General features: G+C 39.2%; 1 protein-coding gene across 1 annotated transcript in view; it reads left to right on the top strand.

Moving 5' to 3' along the window:
* Positions 1-17,791, top strand: part of LOC103474938 (calsyntenin-2) — a 280,107-nt gene that overhangs the window by 163,593 nt on the left and 98,723 nt on the right. Inside the window, exon 3 of the mRNA XM_008426222.2 lies at positions 5,556-5,751. Within this exon, the coding sequence (XP_008424444.1) occupies positions 5,556-5,751 (196 nt within the window). The remainder of the gene's footprint in view (positions 1-5,555; positions 5,752-17,791) is intronic.

Raw genomic sequence — 17,791 nt, 5'->3', positions numbered from 1 at the left:
GTGTGACAGGAATGTTATGGAATAATTTGTCCACCTAATAATACATGGCTTAACATGGATTCATGCTGCAGGCCTATTATTACAAGTCAAAGTAAATGCGAATATCAAAGCTTTTTTTTCTGCCCACTTATGTTTTTAATACTGTGCCAACTTTTCCCCCTTTGAAGTTATGCTAAGAATTTCTTTATGTAAAAGAGTAGAAGAATAGCAGTCCGGTCTCCAGTCTCCATCTTGATGAGACAAGGGGAAAAAAAATAAAATAAAAAAACATGAAACTTTTCTTTGAAAAGATCTTGTCATCTCCAAAACCATTTTTTAATCACACTCTCAGTAATTTTGTGTAAAATGTTCACAAAATTCTCTTTAGTCCGGATTGGGTGATTACAGGCACATGAACATTTATACAAAGCTAGTTTCTTTAGATTCTATTTTTTTCTTTCCTCCCTTCCACCAGTTTGAAATACTCAACTCATAGACGCGTAACAACAGCAGGAGCTTTTTTCAGGGTTTATGCTTTCACCAACCTACAGCTGCCTTGATGGTGGTTAAATCCTTCTTTCTGACACCAGTTTGTCACACAGTCGGGGCAGTACACACACAGGGCAGGGGCGGGGCGGTCACTTTGTTAAAGGACAGTGGGATATCATTAACTCGGTGAGAGGAGACGTTAATGTAATTAACAGAGAAGAGGCAACCGAGAGGTCGAGTAAATCATCTGCAGGATTCCTTTGCAACAGTCATAAACACACCTCTACCCTTATGACTCCCCCGCTTCTAAATCCCTCTCCAAAAAGTGTGTCTTTAATTAAATCCCATAACTCTACATGGTCACACACCCGGACTTTACACAAAACCTACTCGAGGATTCATTTGCTCGACTCCAAACACACAAGCTTGATTAGTATTAATCCTTATCTTCAAAATGGACAGCTTCTCAATTGTGTTTTTTCCTCGCCTGGCTAATTTCATGAAGAACATAATTACAGCATTTTCAATTTCAGCCCTCCGCAGAGTTATGAGGCAGACTTTCTATCTCTGAGCCGCAGCTGAGAGGGTTATGCGGGGGTTTATGGGGGAGGGAATCCATGTATCCTGGAGTGCTTGTGGATGGGTAATTGTGTTTTCAGGAGCAAAATGAGAGGGAGAATTAGCAGGTTATGGGGGTGACTAACACAAGAGATAATTTGATGCCAAACCCGAATTGGAAAAGCGGCAGAAATCACGACAACTGCGTGAGCCTCATAGTCGAGCATTACTCTTGTGGAAACAGGGTTGATTTACTTTACAATACTGAGAGAACATGTGTGTGAACACATTTCAGTTCCTACAGATGGGTGTTTGGGGTAGAATCTGCTCACTGACAGTATGATATCCAGTAATCTGATTTACTTTTTGTCTGTCTGCCATGTGGGCTCCAACAGTAGGAGGATGAAAGGCACATTGGCTCTGATTAGAGCTTCCAAACTGGCTACATTTCAGTTAATCTGAGTGTGTGTTCACGCCTGTGCTTTGGTCACTCTCCAGTGCTGAGATTGGAGCTGGCCCTAGGCAGTGGCCCGCTTCCCGTCTTTCTTGGATCTTCTTTTCATCTGTCTCTATATCTTCCTCCTCTTTTCGGCTCTATCACTCTTGCTCGACTGATATCTCTACTCTGCCTCTTGCTCATTTAACATCTGCTGAAAATATCTCCACGCTTATGTGTGAAAACCATGTTTTTGTTTTTTTTCCCACCACGCATATGTGCATGTGCATACCCATTCAGACACAGGAAGCTCATCAACACGGTTGTGTCAGCTTTGATAATAACGTGGAGCCCAAGGCAACGTGAATGGCCCACAATATTCTGTCACACTCCTCCAGCTTAGCAAACACCGGCCACCACTGCCAGCAAAACACCTCTGCCTTCACTGAATTCACTGATAATGAGTTCTGTGTCCTCAAAGATAGTCTTCTGTGGACAAGTGCCAGATTCCCTAGAGGTTTTTAGTACTGCATGACTTCTATTTCCAAACAGGACAGCAGCTCAGGTACTATCAACCTTCCCTCCGCCTTATGGACAGCCATTCATTTGGACCTGATTAAATGAATAAGACACTCATCCAGGGTGAGACTTTTCTACCACAGCAACAGAATGTGGAGAGAGGAAAGAGACGAATAAAACTTTTGCAAAAAGTTTCACTTGTTTCATTCAAGTAAGTTAGATTCAAATCTTTACTATAGAGTCATGCCAACAAGGCATACATGTCATGTTTAGGTCTGACAATTTTACATAGTAAGACAGTAAAATTAATCTGTTGTCTGCCAGGATGTAAAATTGCTCAGACCTAAATTCAAGAATGTGTACAAGTGTACATACTTATGTAGTTGATAAACAAAACCAGGACAAAAACGGAAAGGCCTTTTGGGAAGAACTTGTTGTTTCCTTGTAGTGAATAAAGGAATTGAACAAAGTTACTGCTAATAAATACATTTGTTTAACTGTTTGAATGAGTTGATACTGTCACCATTGCTATAAAATAAAGGATTTTGCAAAGAGGTTGTTTTTCTGGAGCATATCTATGTGTGTTACCATAAGACCAAAACAGAAAGACCATGCAATGTTTACTGTATTACTGGCCATTACTTCTCAAATATTATATCTCAGATATTAAAGATTCAAGTTCATTACAAGGCAATAAAAAAAAGGACTGAACAAGTATGGCTTGTTTAAAAAACGCCTCATTCCTCTAAAACACTCATTCCTCCCCATCTTTAAGCCTACTTAAACATTTATGCCTAATATATACTCATCTTCAGTGAAATTAATCAATGCTTAAATGCAGCATTTTAGCCTATGTTTCTATCAGCCTTAAGAGAAGCTGTGGAAACCTTCTGCATATCAAAGCATTGAAGGGCCAAGCGTGAAACCATCTGTTTGATAGATAAAGTTTATGATCACACAGGTAAGGTATTGCTGCTAAAGGATCTTATTTTGGCCATTTAATTGTGGAGTGTACTGTACTTAGTTGGGTCTTCAAACAACTTTTAGTTTGGGTTTATTATTTCATAAATTATAAGTGCACAGACTGTCATATGCTATATAATATATGTAAATATTTTTACAACCAATTTATGATGTCCTTTTAGCTAAAATAAGAACTGTAAGAGACATGCTTCTTTTTAGCCAACCTCTTTATCGCATGTAAGACCTATACTACCAGATTGTAACTTATAAAGAAGCAGCCTCCTTATTAGTTTTTGATCATGAGTTGCTTTTGGCCAAAGGTCTACCTCTTTAACAGTCTGATGTGGCACAGAAACATATTTAGCCACCATGTTTATGGCTTCTCTGCCAAGTACCAGTCGCCTAACATCTGTTCCCTCACTTCCACTGGGGCTAGCACGTCCACCCTCGTCTCTCCCGCAGCCACCAGCCCTCTCTTCCTCGACGCAGGTGGCGGATCACTTGTCACGTCTGGAGGAAAGTGAAAGACAGACATAAAGGAGGAAAAATTGTGTCAGGTATGCTGGAACCCAGAGCCATTTGAGTCTGGAAAAAAAGAAGAGACCCTCTCCGTTCGGTCACCTTGACGCCCCTCCCACCCCAAGTCCTCATCAGTTCCCCCATCAGGTACAATTAAATCACGAGGAACACGTTGGGCCACCGAGCCTCAACAGTAGGTGTGCGTCATCAGCATATCCTAGGCATATTCATCCTGATGGGAAGCTTCTGCACAGGCCTGGGTATATTGGATTTATTTCTCGCTCCAGTGGTGATGGATTTTGTGTTCGCCTGTTTTGTGCGGCGGCGTGCTATTAAAAGAAGCAGCACAGAGAGACCGCTGCATCTTCTGTCACTCGCCAACGCACACTGTTTGCTCATTGCCATTTTATGAATATGCTCACAGCGCTGAGCCATGTTTTTCCATAGCGCCGGGGCCCATTTAGTTCTGATACAACATTGTTCAAGTAGTATAGCCAGGATAGAAGTGCGTAAGGGCGGGGGTAGGATGTGCCAGTTCTCTACCTTTCTGTTCCAGTTTTACTACCCCCTACTTAGAGCTCCTCTGCAGGCAAATTATCGTTTCAGGGGCCTTGTCCTGACAGCAGGGGAGAGTAACAGGGAGGTTGGGGTTGAGGTGGTGGGGATTATGACAGGAACAGGATGAAAGGATTGGAAATAAAGTTCCTCTTATCGGAACTTGCCAGGAGCAAGGCACGCACAAAGCTTCTTGGGAATCCAATTTAGTCCTCGCTGTTAGTTCAAGTAAAATCAGTGCAATTAGCTGTCACAGGTCAGAGTGTGAGCTTGGCGTGTTAAGTGATTTCCTGAAATGCTGTGAGCAGAATCACAAGGGCAATGTCAATTTTCTTAGCAAACAAAACAAAAAAAAAAAATTAAACTCTCGCCTGAGCCTCGCAAAATATGCCACTTCTTTATATTATGTCTCTGCTAATAAATGTCAGATGCACTTTTGTTTCTCCCCTTTGTTTTTCTCTTCTTCCTCAAATTGAATTTAAAGAGATGTCGGTCCTTTAAATCTTCTCAAGGGCAAATTTGAATCTCCTTTGAGTCCACTCTATTGTGCTCATTGCTTATCAGCTTTCCAACAGCAGCAGAATATCACAAATTACAGGTTAGTAACTTTGTTAAACCAATGATGAGCTCAACTTTAGAGATATAGATACATAGATAGGTACATGGATAGATACTCTCATCAGGAGTGTATGAGTGTAAGTTTGATTTTTCTCTGTACAACAGCTCCACCGCATTTGGTAGCACTCTTGAATTCCTGCAAGACGTTCCTGTGTTAAAGTCCCGATTCGAACACAGGAGTTTGTATGTTCTCCCAGCACATGAGTGGGTTGTCTCCAGGTACTCCAACCTCCTCCCACATCTAAAAAACCCAACTGTTTGGGTTTGTTTGTTTTTGTTTATTTATTTATTTATTTATTTATTTATTTATTTATTTATTTATTTATTTATTTATTTATTTATTTTCTCAAAAAAACAACCTAACAGATTGGTTATCAGATGCATAACAGGTTGGTTTTTAGGTATGTGTGCGTGTGTGTGTGTGTGTGTCTGGGGGCGGGTGTGTACGTGTGTGTGCGCGTGTGTGTGTGTGTGGCGGGGGAGGTGTGCGTGTGAGTGCGTGTGTGTGTATGATTGTTTTTTGTTTTGAATCTCTGTGTTGCCTTGTGATCAATAAACAACCCTGCAAGAATAAATGGGTTCAGAAAAGAAACGGAGAAAGTGGCACCAAGTGTCTAGAATGTTGTTCATCACTCTGGACAGCAACTAACCGTCATATCAATAAATTAATCTGAACAGTAGGTCAGTCAGTAATTAGTTGTCCAGAATCTTCATCACCACAGATTCAATAACTCGTGGCTTTAAAAGCTTGGGTTTGAACTAAGAAGTGGCTGCATGAGTTTCTTAAACTTCCCCAACCCCTCTCAAGCTGACAGACTGTGATAAACTCTCAACTCATCCGTTTATCTGCTCTCTCTCTCTCTCTCTCTCTCTCTCTCTCTCTCTGTCTCTGTCTTCTCTGTCTCTCTCTGCTCTCTAGGGGAGATCTGTGCGTTCAACATTCATGGGCTGGAGGCTCCGTTTGAGGCAGTGGTGCTGAACGGAACGTCTGGCGAGGGTCAGCTGAGGGCACGCGGCCTGGTGGACTGCGAGTTGCAAAAGGAGTACACCTTCATCATCCAAGCTCATGACTGCGGTTCAGGCCCTGGGGGTATGGAGGGCAAAAAGTCGCACAAGTGAGTAAATCTGACAACAGGCTTGGTGAACACGAGGCCACACAACAAGACACAATTCACAGAAATTTTGTCAGAACACACAATAATCTCTCACCACAAATGGTGTTAAATATGTAATGTCCAGCAATCAACTTACAATTTAGAAAGGATGAGCTGTATGAAGCCGGATGTTTAATTATGTATGGGACACAATGAGGGAAATTGTGGGTGTTTGAGCGTGTGCCTCTGTCCACCCTAAAAGCTAAAATACCATACCATACCATACCATACCATACCATACCAACTTTATTTATAAAGCACTTTAAAACAACCACAGCTGATACAAAGTGCTGTACATTAAAACACAACATAACAATAAAAAATAAAAACTCTTACAGTTTAAGAACAAAACAAAATGGTAAAAATGAGTGTTACAAAGATGCCAGCATAATCAGTCTCTGTCAATAACTCAATCAAGCTGTATGAATGGTTCAAGAAACAAAAAAGATCACAACCAACATTCAACCAACATACTCTAGCATGCAAAAGTCAACAAAAAATAAATAAAGGTAAATAAAGGTAGGGGTATCTTGTCCTGACAGCTATGAATCAATGAATTTAAAGTTCTGCAGAAAACACACCAAAAGTCATTCTTGTGGGTCTTGATAAAAACCTAACATTAAATGATAGAAAATTGCTTGTAATTTACCACAAAGAGCACCATCTGTCATGGATATGAGGGCGCTTTTGTGTGTGCCGAGTCTGTGGAAAATGCTGAGGAGGTAAAATTGCCTGCAGAGTTACTTGTACGACGTACACAGCAGCATGAAAATCCATCAAGAACAATAAACATGACCAGCAAGATCATGCAGACTGCAGGTAGTTTGAGAGTCTGCATGCAACAAAACTCCCCTTGAAGGATTTGTCAAAAAACATTCATGGTATTTAAGTGTCTATTTCAGCTGCTCTTCTCACTACCTCCCTGGTCACCAGTGCACTAGTTTAAAGAGATTTGCTGATAAAAGCAGTTTGTTACGCTCATTAGTCTCCATTGAAGTGACTTCTGTCTGAAATCGTTTTAATGTGCAGAGACAATTCCCTGTCCTCTACATGGAGTTCAGTCTTGTTTAGTTGCTCTTACCCTCACTTCTGCAAAGAAGTAAAGACATCAATCACTTTGGCTAGTTTATACACCATTGTACTCTTTTCCAGCACAAGTATATTCTGACAATCCCTCTCATTCTTCTCATCCCTCCTAACAGGCTTTTTGTTTGCCACTCATTTTCCTCACCTCTCTTTATTGGCGCAAAGTCTGCTTTTTGTCACCTGAAGAACATTTCCAGGATTTATTTTTAGGACTTGAAGTAATTACTGCGCCAGTACCTTCTCAGTTCTGCCTCCAAAAGTCAGACCACCGTTCAGCTGATCCTGAACGGTGCTCCACGCATTCTCACTAAAGCTAAGAAAAAATAGCACATCAGCCTAGTTCTAAAGTCCTTACAATGGCTTCCTGTAGCTCAGATAATAGACTTTAAAATACTTTTGTTTGTTTATAAATCATTGAAAGGTTTAGCACAGATGGAAGACCTTTGTCATGGGCGCAATGGCATAGGGGTAAAGGCCCTAGTCCTACTGTCACAGGTTTGAGTCCCGGCCCGTTGACCTTTGCCGCATGTCTTCCCCCTCTCTCACCACCCGCATTCCTTTCTGACCGTGGTCAAATAAAGGCCACTAGAGATGGAAAAAAAGACTTTAAAGAAGAACACTCAGGACTTCTTGTACCAGTATAGATAATTTTGGTAGTAATCTTAAACTGTTATCTTCTGACTTATTGGTGTCCAAGGAATTTCCTGTATTGTTCCACCTCTAAATTTTTGTTAATTATGTTTTATATCAATGTTGAGAATCTTACTTTTTTCCCTGAACACCACTGCTATAAGACGAACCAGGATCTGTTGGTACAGACAGGTAGATGTTGGAGGTTAAGTGGATTTGGGAGCACTTAAACAGCTTGTCCTTCGGCTGGCAAATCTCAGAGGATGAGACTCGCCTTTCACTGCACTACCAGCCCGCTTGCTCAAATTTCTAAAGAAGCTAATAGGGAGAAAGAACAATCTCTGCCTAAGGCTGTGCTCAAATTACGCATGACACGTCAACAGGCATGAAAGAAGGCAGTCCAGAAATTTAGCAGCTAAAGAGGACAGGGTAGAGGATCAGGAGTGACACAAGATGAGTTTAAAATTCTCTCTTTATCCTCCGTGTTCTACTGCACTGCTTACCAATAGCTGCCAACCCACTTATTCCTTTTCCGAAAGCTCAGTGGGTTCTCTCCGTTCGATTCTGTCCTTCTGTCTGCCAGGCGTTCTGCGTCTGCTCCCAGCTTCAGCGCTTGTGTGTGTTGTCAGGCTGTCTCTGTACTCACAAATGGATGCTCTCTCTACCATGGCTGTACAAATCTTTCTGTCAGAGCTGCCTTTTTTCTACAAACAAATGAGATGTTTTTATTTTCAAAATGCCATGTCAAACTTTGGACATTTGCATCTTCCTTAAGAGACAATAAAGTGTTGCATTGCTGCTCTTTTGGTGACTGAATCAGGAACCACGACAACGGGCAGCTTTATAAACACTTATGGTCAGGTCTCTCTGCATTCAAATGTGCCTTTTTGGAGTCAAACTGTTTTACATTTTTCTTTGATATGTTTTATACACCTGCCAGAGAAAGATTTATTCACCTGTCAGCAAAATGTAAAGCTCAAATGAATTCACCTTAAACTCCTTGAGGCTGCTTCTGCTAAGGTCAGCTTTAAATGAAACATAAATTAATTCTCCATAATGTTGGACTGACCTCTGTCAAATGAAGTGGAATGTTTCCTACCTGTAAAAAGGGTAATAAATGTCAATTTTGAGTGTATTAACCCCTTAGCAAACAGAGGACAGCTATGTATAATCCAATACTTTGGACTTTACAGTTTTCAAAGTTGTTAAAACACTAAGTCTCATTATATAAACCTGAAACCTTAATTTGTGAACAAGTTTATTGAATCAATCAGTATTTTGGTCAAACCACAGAAAACTTTCTCCTGGGTAGGTACATTTTTCAAGACTTATTTACATATTTTGCAACATTTGCAAAATATATAAACAAAATCACATTTGTGCACCATGATTCAACTCCATTGCAATAACTTTAATGGATAACACTCATATGATGTAACATAAAATGAACATTCAGCATGTCGACAATAGACAGGGTCTAGGGTTCAAGTACGTGGATGAGGTGCGATACAAAAAGAGGCTGGAAGGAGTTAGGGATCACATGAATACCTGAAATCAGCAGGTATTTCAGACCTCCTCTGAAAAATTTTAGAAGTGCCTATTTTAATAGTTCAGATACCAAATATAACTTAAGATAACATTAATAACCACAATGGAACGCATCGTAGCTCTAACTCAAACACAAGCTCTTCCTTGTCACCGCTGTTAGTGGTGCAGTCCATCAAGTAGTGCCTTCATATATTTCAGCTTCCCAAGGTGCATATTCTATCAAATATTTAAGATTATGCTCTATGAAATAATATCTGAAAATAGGCCAGTAATCCGGGAACAGTTTGGAGTTGCATTCTACAGAAAAATCTGCAAATAAGTGAATCCACGACTAAGAACACTTTCAAATTTCCATTTCTGAACATTTTCTCCCTTTGGTTTTACATATTCTTGACATATAGTTTTGTAGATTTCTGAGAGAAATATAATGTCATGAAAAATGAGTCATTTTTTGCTTAGCTTCATCAAAACTATGCCCCCTTGTACAGTGTGGTCAATGCCAATGTGAAGCTTTGAGATAATGGGACTAGTTACTAAGAACCAAGTGCCAAGTATAGTACGAACATGTGAATTCAGTAGATTTTACAAATGTGGACACTCAGTGAACAACTATATAGAGTGGAGCTACTCAGTGTTTCTGTACACATACAATAATTATAATTGCACAGCAGAGAGCAGAATTATTAGGAAGAAATTTGAATTACTGAATCTCTACACCTTTATTCATTTCAGGGTTTTGCATTAGGCTGCACTACAAAAGCAGCTGTAGAAAGCCAAGGTTATTCATTTCTGAGAAAATCAATTATATCAATTAGAACCAACACATTGTGCTTGTGTATGTAACAGCCTGTGGAAGATTAAAACTATTATGTTGTATGGGAGATCAACTTGGTACCATTATCAGACTGCTTCATAGATTAGCGAACTACAACCTAAAAATTGAGCAGAAGTCATGACATTAATTACAGATTAACTCTGTGTCTTGTTTAAAGACACGGCTATTCACCCATTCATCTTTGTTTTGATCTAGGTATGCTGGGGAAAAAAAAAAAAAATAGCTATTTTTGACCCACAAGTTAATGTCCCTCTTCCTTTTTCTGTACTAAAAGCAAGAGTTATATTATGTTTTTCTTTGGAGGTCATTATGCACATCATTTTGAACATACAATGGTAGTTGTGGATGATTGATATATGAATTTGGAATCAAGTGTTGAAATTAATTTTAGATTATTTTTTTCTCAGAGGATGATGTTAATGGAAAATTACAGACTTGTTAAATAAAGGCAGAAAGGTCCTATTAAAACACCTGGCAACTGCCAATAATGTGCAGTAAAATCCAAGGTTACCTGTGAAAGATTTATATAAAGCATATGCTGGGAAATGATTAACAATCTTTCCTGAGTGTACTTTAGCTCTCGCCCAGTGTTTTCTGTCAATAGGCATTAACCACCTCACAACCCTGGCTAGATGGAGCAGATATAGAAAAAGAATGGATAAATGTTGGAAAACATCTGAAGTAATAATTCAGATCTGGTATTTCATAAAATAAGTCATAAAGGGTTAGTCACAAATTGACATGTGTAAAGTCATTTAAAAAAATCTTTGTAGGAACGGAAAAAATTCCAACATTTGTCGCTTTATGCATAAATAGCTTTTATAAAAAAGAATCATCAGCCAGGATTCTTTTGGATAAATGCTTTCTACATACAACCAAGTTATCTTTCTAATAAATACCTAAAGATCTATGTTACAATGCAGTTCTAATCGGCCTTTTCTAAACATCAATCTCTGTGCTGCATTACAGTGTCTTTGTAGTAATTAGGCATAAGGGACATCTAATTCAGTTACTCTTCAAAGCCAGGCACATATAAAAAGTCCTCCCAGGATCCACATATAAACCGTGACATGTGTATTTAATGCCACCCTGATCAGGCTGAGTGTCTGGCAGCAGTCCAACGGGTTAATATATACCCGTGGTTCCAGGGGAGCATGACGGTGGGCGTGTTATAAGATGTAATTCCCAAAAATGGGCTTTTCCAAACAGTAGCACGTGCAGACACTTCATGCTTAACAACAAGGGAGTTATTAAAGACATCATTAGCAAATCTCAGAGACCTGTATGTTCGAACCCCACTGCAGTTTGGAGAGGCTAATTATATTTTCATAAAACGAGCTGAAGGAGAGTCGTGTTTACCCACAGACGCACAAACACACTGCTGAGTCAATCCACACCAATAAATATGCATTACCATATAAATAAGACAAACACTATAGCAAGAAAGACATAGGCTGATTTCAGGAATTCAGAACAACCACGCATGCAAATGCAAAACATAAAGACCTACCTATAAACATACTTGAAATTTATATATAAAAAAAGAAGAGGGCCAAAAAGCTATGCCTCATTAGCATAAGCTGTCATGATAAATTTCTGAAGTGAGAAGACCAGGGGGCTCCACACAGACAGTGATCTTGCCAAGGTGTCGACTCTTTATTCTACCAAGAATCTTAGCTTCACGCTTGTCACACTTCATGCTAATTTGAGTGAAACCTCATTCTGTCAAAACCTGTAAGCTGATGTGACTGTTACTGCAGACAAGCCATAAAATCGGGAAAAAATAGTTTAGGACTCTGTTGTTTATCTCCACATAACAGAATGTATTTGGGAGAGCATAGTTGACATGTTCAAACTATAACATGCCAAGAACAGGAACATATGTCTCCGTCTGCTTCAGTTACCAAACAACAGGAAGCAATGGCTGCTTCCATTCCAATTTCAGATCACAACCAGACGTCTCCATGTTTTTGCAATTTGTGTTTCTTTATTCTTGCAGCTTGTCCAGTAATGTTGAATAAACTGCCATTGTGTCAACACTGACCACAGCAAATTAATATACCACAAAAACACCCAATACATAAACATGCATGTGTTTCAGCCTTGTAGGAAGATAAATGATGTTGGCTAAATAGTGCTACAGCACCACCTTCTTATTCACATTAGAATGCAGGATGCTTAAAACTAAAAGTAACCTGCTTTCAATTCCATAATGTTCTTCCTGAATAACTTGGTTACACCTGAACCCTTGGAGGGACTCAGGCAATTGAAATGTACCTAATCCCATATTGTCAGTTGATTCTTAACTTTGTGGTGGTGGAGGGGGGGGGGAAGATGGGAAAGTAATTCATCCCATTCAGACATAGTTGAAAATTGTAAAATCCACACCTGTGATTTCAGCATGCAGATCACATCAGAAGCAAAGGAAATGCAACATGACTTGTGGGTGATGGTGGCTCGATGGAACAGACTCAATGATTTCTCAAACATGCATGAATGAATTAAAGCAACACTTTGGTTGTGTTTTTGATGAGTGGATAAAATTGTGACATTATATAATACACTCAAGTGGATTTTGCATAATACCGAGCATTTAAAACTGTGCTGACATATAAACAAGAGAAATATTGAAATTATTGTACCTTTTTTTGAAGGTAAGGTGAAATTTTCCCTCACACCTGTGGGATTTCCATCCTGTGTCGTGTTTTTGATCCCACTGCTGTAGCTGAGGTGGTTTATTTCCATTCCAGTTCTGCAAGAGAAGAAATGATTAAACCCCCAGGCTAATTTTTGACAATGATTAATTGAGTCCCTTGCCTTTCTGTTATCTGTGGAGGTGTGTGCTGGAGGTTTTCAGGGAGGACTTAGTTCGAGTAGTTGTGTGTGTTGATAGATAATGAGTACAGATAAATATGAAATAAGCTGGGAACAATACCAGCCTGGCATTAACATGCATCACCTAGAGCTTTAATATCTCTGTATATAATTTGATTGGGTTGATACCTCACCTGGCTCTTGAATAGATCTTCCCTGTTTCGAAGATCCTTCATTTAAACATCCCTGGTGAGATATTTAAATCTTTACAAAATATACTGGATACATTTTTTTTAAGTGTTTGCAAAATGATATGTAAACAGAAAATTCTTCAGGTCACATGTGTCAAACTCGAGACCAGAGGGCCAAATCCGATTCACAATAACTTTTCATACGGCCCTTTAAACTCCGGAGGGTCACATAAATTAAACCTTCAAGATGAGAGTTGTGTTCTTAAATATAATTCCATCATTGAAATCAAAGCTGCTGCTGTTATCTGCAATCTGCCAAATCACAACAATTTGACAAGATGTTCAATATTATTTAATTTTAAGAAGTACTCATCAAATGCAGAGACAGCTATTTATTAAAATTTTAACAGTCTGGTAATAAGTACTTTATCAATACATTCTGACACAACCAATCTTTTGAGGACATTTGTAATGTTGATATGGCCCAGAAGGAAAATAAGTTGGTTAGGCTCGTTTTAGGTCGATTTGTTTTACCTCACAAACATCAGTCATTTGAGTTTTGAACATTAGGAAACATGTTGAATTTAGTTGCTGTCCTTTGCTAAATGAGTGCTAGATACTGCATGTACTGAATCTCATGTCTTCTGAAAGTCTTTATGTCAACAGTGTGAGGGGATTGAGGCTACCAGTGATTAACCTGTTTGGTGTTTTTACACTATCATTGTCTTTGGCCAGGCGGTTATGATCCATTTCATGTGGATTATGGGATAAATGGAAGGCATGGTTTTCTTAGTAAAAAGGAAATAAACTCTTATTGTGTATTTTGTTTGTTTATTAAGAGTTATTTTGGCCTTAATAATTTCAGCAAACCTTTTTCTTCCACCTAAAATGCTTGGATTGTCTGCAAAGTTGGGCCACAACATTTCTGAATGATGATACAAAACATCTATGCTGGACGTGATCACAAATGCTAATATATTCTGTACTGTTACACTCAAGTGTGACAAGCAAAAAACAGTAATTTAGGAAGGGGGCAAAAACTTTTCCCTCACCACTGTAGTGCTATATGCAAATGATGAACTCTAAAGATCTCAATCATTTTCACTGCTAAGTATCAGCTCAGATATGCTTAATGTTTAGCCAAAAATATTTAAGCAAAATATATATTTCTGCAGTAATCAACAAGCTGCGCTTATTAAAAGAACAAAAGAAAATTATTGTTTATTATTTCTCTGTTATATTTGAATATTTGAAGCATGTGGGTTAAAACTGTTTGATTAATTCGGTACAATGCAGCAATCAAATCTCTTGTTAGAACCTCTCAAAGTTCTCTGATTAATTATTGACTTGTAAAAAGCTGCTTTTCTTTTATGGAAATCAAAGTTGCTTTCACTGAAAAGCGAGGAAGATGGTACGGGCTTAGTTAAAACTGCTGATCATAGTCATGCTATGATCAGCATAGCATGACTATGCTGATCATAGCAGCATAGTCACAGTCATGTCCAAATCAGACATGACTGGCAAAACAACTTGGAAATGTGTCAGTTATAAACAGACATGGTGGACCATTGTGTTTTGAAGCGACTTACAAACAGATTTTATAACAGGGAGGTGCCTCTAATAAGCATAGAGCAGATGCCTCATATACAGAGGCTATTAGTACAGATGCAGCCATCTGTGTTATGATTTCTGACATTGGGATCTTGGCTGCATGCCTTCCCCCTATACTCTGCCTGCCCATTTACTGTCTGATTACTGTAAATAAAGGCCACTAGTGCCACAAAAAAATGCAACAGCTCTAATAAAATACTCCTTTTATATTCATATTATCAGGTTAAATTAGACTTGAAGAAGCAAAAGATGAATCAGTGTTATGTAACTCTACACTGTTTAGTAGTACAGTGAACCCCATTTTTTTGCGGTTTAGTGTTTGCAGATTTTTTTCGTGGAGCGTAACTAAAATATTTGCAGATATTTTTGTATATCTACAGCGTTGGAAAGAAAATGCAAATTGGGAAGCTAAAATACCAAAGTACCAAATATTGGCTGGTATTTGCAAAGCAGCCAATCTAGTAGTGGTATTCATTTTCCTTGGCAATGATTGGCTGAACCCCCAAGAAAAGAAATAAGGAAGACCATAGATTAGGGATGTCCAAAATGATTCCTAAACAGTCTGAATCCTGTATGTTTTAGTTCCGTCCCTGGTTCAACACAGCTGAATTAAATTGATGACTTGCTAGAAGGCCTCTGCAGAAGTACATTGACATACTGAGGAGGAAGTTACTACCAGGGTGTTGAACCACAAAGAGAACTAAATCATGTAGGATACCAGCTCTTAAGGACTGACTTTGGATACCTCTAATCTATGGTCTTCCTTGTCTTTTAGCTTCCACATTGGAAGCTAAATGTTATCTTCAGTCACAGATTGACCACCAGATGGGTCTGCAAAGAGAGAATGCCCTAAAAGCAGAAAAAGGAGAAGACTGAAACAAAGCCTGAGGATCTGAACGTGTGTAAGGTCGTAGACCGCAGGGAAGCAGAAATGCTGGGAATCAGAATTTACATCAATGTTTTGCCTAATTAGTTGTCAGTAACTTTGAATAATTCATTTTTAATTAAATTATGAAATGATTTTTTTTAGTTGAATCGAGGCACAACCAGAACCATAAACAAAGCTTGTTAGTCTCTCATGAAGGAGTGAATTCAATGCAGAAACTCCTCACTAAAACAGGAATGACCACAGACACAACTGTCTCTTAAGTCTGAGAAGGTATTAACAAAACAGCTCCCCCTCACAGTCAAAACATCAAATAATAGTGAGCTGCACCAACTGAAAATGTAACAAAAGTGGCAATTTTGGTCCTTGTTCCAACTAAGTGTACTATCAGACTATCAGGTTTCAAAACACCCATAGCCCAAGAGATCATAATGTTTTTACCCCATTCTTTGTTTATGGCCATGTTTTAGTCACAGTAGTGAGTGGACCTCTGGGTCTTTTCTGTTCCCACTACTGATCAAACTCTGCAATGGTGGCAATACATTACCTTAGTTGAATTCTATTCAGGAAACAATCCTGGCACTTGTACTTTCTTGGGGGGATGTCTTAATCTTACATCACAGCATGGGAACCTCTTCTTGCAGTTCTCGACAATATGATAAATTGTTGATTTGGATACAATTCTACTAGCAGTAGTCTGTCCATGAAGCCGTTTTGATGTAAAGCAACGGAGACAGCATGTGTTTTCTTGGAGGTAACCGTGGTTGACAAATGAAGGATGATTTCAGGCTCCACTCCCTTTTAGAGCAACCACTCTACTCTTCTAATTCAATCAGACTGACAGGGCGATATGAGCTGCCGTACCCTCACTAACACTTTCTCCTGACCTCACTGAAATGGTCGTTTTGAGGCAGAGCAAAACTTTTGCGATTAAGTTAATTTTATTAACTTCTTATACAGTTATTTCAATCTGTTCTCATAGCAGCCTCGACTAACTGCAAATTGCCACCGTCAAAAAAAATTACACTTGCATTTGTGAGAAATGTAATTTTTTTTTTCAATTTCAGAATTTTTACCCATGACTGTCGGTCACAGAAAGGTTCGTGCAGACTTAAACCACTGAATTCATGTTAACACTGAAGTATGTGATTATATATTGCAGATTGAAGTCTCTGGCTGGGATTGCTACCATTTTTCTTGCAAGTTACTCATAAACTGAGTTTGAAACCAAGTCAGGTACTGCATTTACAAAGAGAAAAAAATTTTTATGTGCCTTTCATCCACCGTCTGCAAGATCATTTTACATGATAACTGACTTTAAATTGATGTAGCACACAGCTTGATGCCAAACGGGGGTTTAATGTTCCAGTTCTTGACTGATAATGCATCCCGGGTAATATAAATATGCTTTATTGTCATTATCTTTCAACTAGTGAAACACCAGGGGGGCTACATTGCATGTCTTCTAAATCAATGTGTTGAGGGAGCATTTTAAAGGCAGATCACGCTAAATAATATAAGCTAAACACGGTACATGATACATGCAGAGTACAGGTCATTTCCAACTAATAAAGTTTTACTGAGACCATCCTGTTAATAAATGATACTAAATAAAAAGAAAGCTCTCGATGTTGCTTTATCATTAACTATGTGACGTAGCTTGACACTATTTGACTAATCATCTCCCTGTCGATACTTTTTATCCAGTTTGGTTGTCGTCATAATTATTCTCTCACCCTTGGGGTCACACAGGCCCTCGCTGTTTTCTGTGTCTCTCTGACTTGTTGTGAACCCCTACCAGCACACTGACACCTGTCATGGGGAGCAACAGCGGCCCTGGGCCCAGCTTGGCAAGCTTTTAGGACTATAAAGCCACAGACATGCACACTCACACACACACACAAAGTCCTACACACAAATATCTAGTCACCCCAGAGTACGAGGTGTCTGTTCCAGCCAGATGTGCGCCATCAGCAGAGAACGCCCGCTCACATGGACGCAGAGACATCTTCACAATTACTGCATTTAGTTATATTCTATTCATTCGTGTGCATGAATACATAATGACGCTCACAAATGTGAGTCCCACAGGAGCGGAGCATATGCTTGCTCACTCACTATTTGGGGAGAGCGGCGAAGCTAGGGGGGAAATGTTTATGTGAGAACTGCATTAATATGACAAAACAAGGCTGGCTGAGGGATTTACTGTGCACACTGGTACTGCTATCATCTGTCAGAGCATCTTATTACCATCTTCTGCTGCTGTTAGCATCACCATTAACATCCCACCTTTCCTAAAGCTCAGCAATTCATCACTGTCACCCACGTATTCATTTGTGTATTCTGTACTAGGGTCCAGAACTTGAAGAGGGTGTAGTAAAATAATTTATTTCTACTTGA

This window comes from Poecilia reticulata, linkage group LG13, assembly GCF_000633615.1.
Source record: "Poecilia reticulata strain Guanapo linkage group LG13, Guppy_female_1.0+MT, whole genome shotgun sequence".
Taxonomy (NCBI): domain Eukaryota; kingdom Metazoa; phylum Chordata; class Actinopteri; order Cyprinodontiformes; family Poeciliidae; genus Poecilia; species Poecilia reticulata.
The sequence above is the reverse complement of the archived record's forward strand: the minus strand, read 5'-3'. Positions and strand labels throughout refer to the sequence as shown.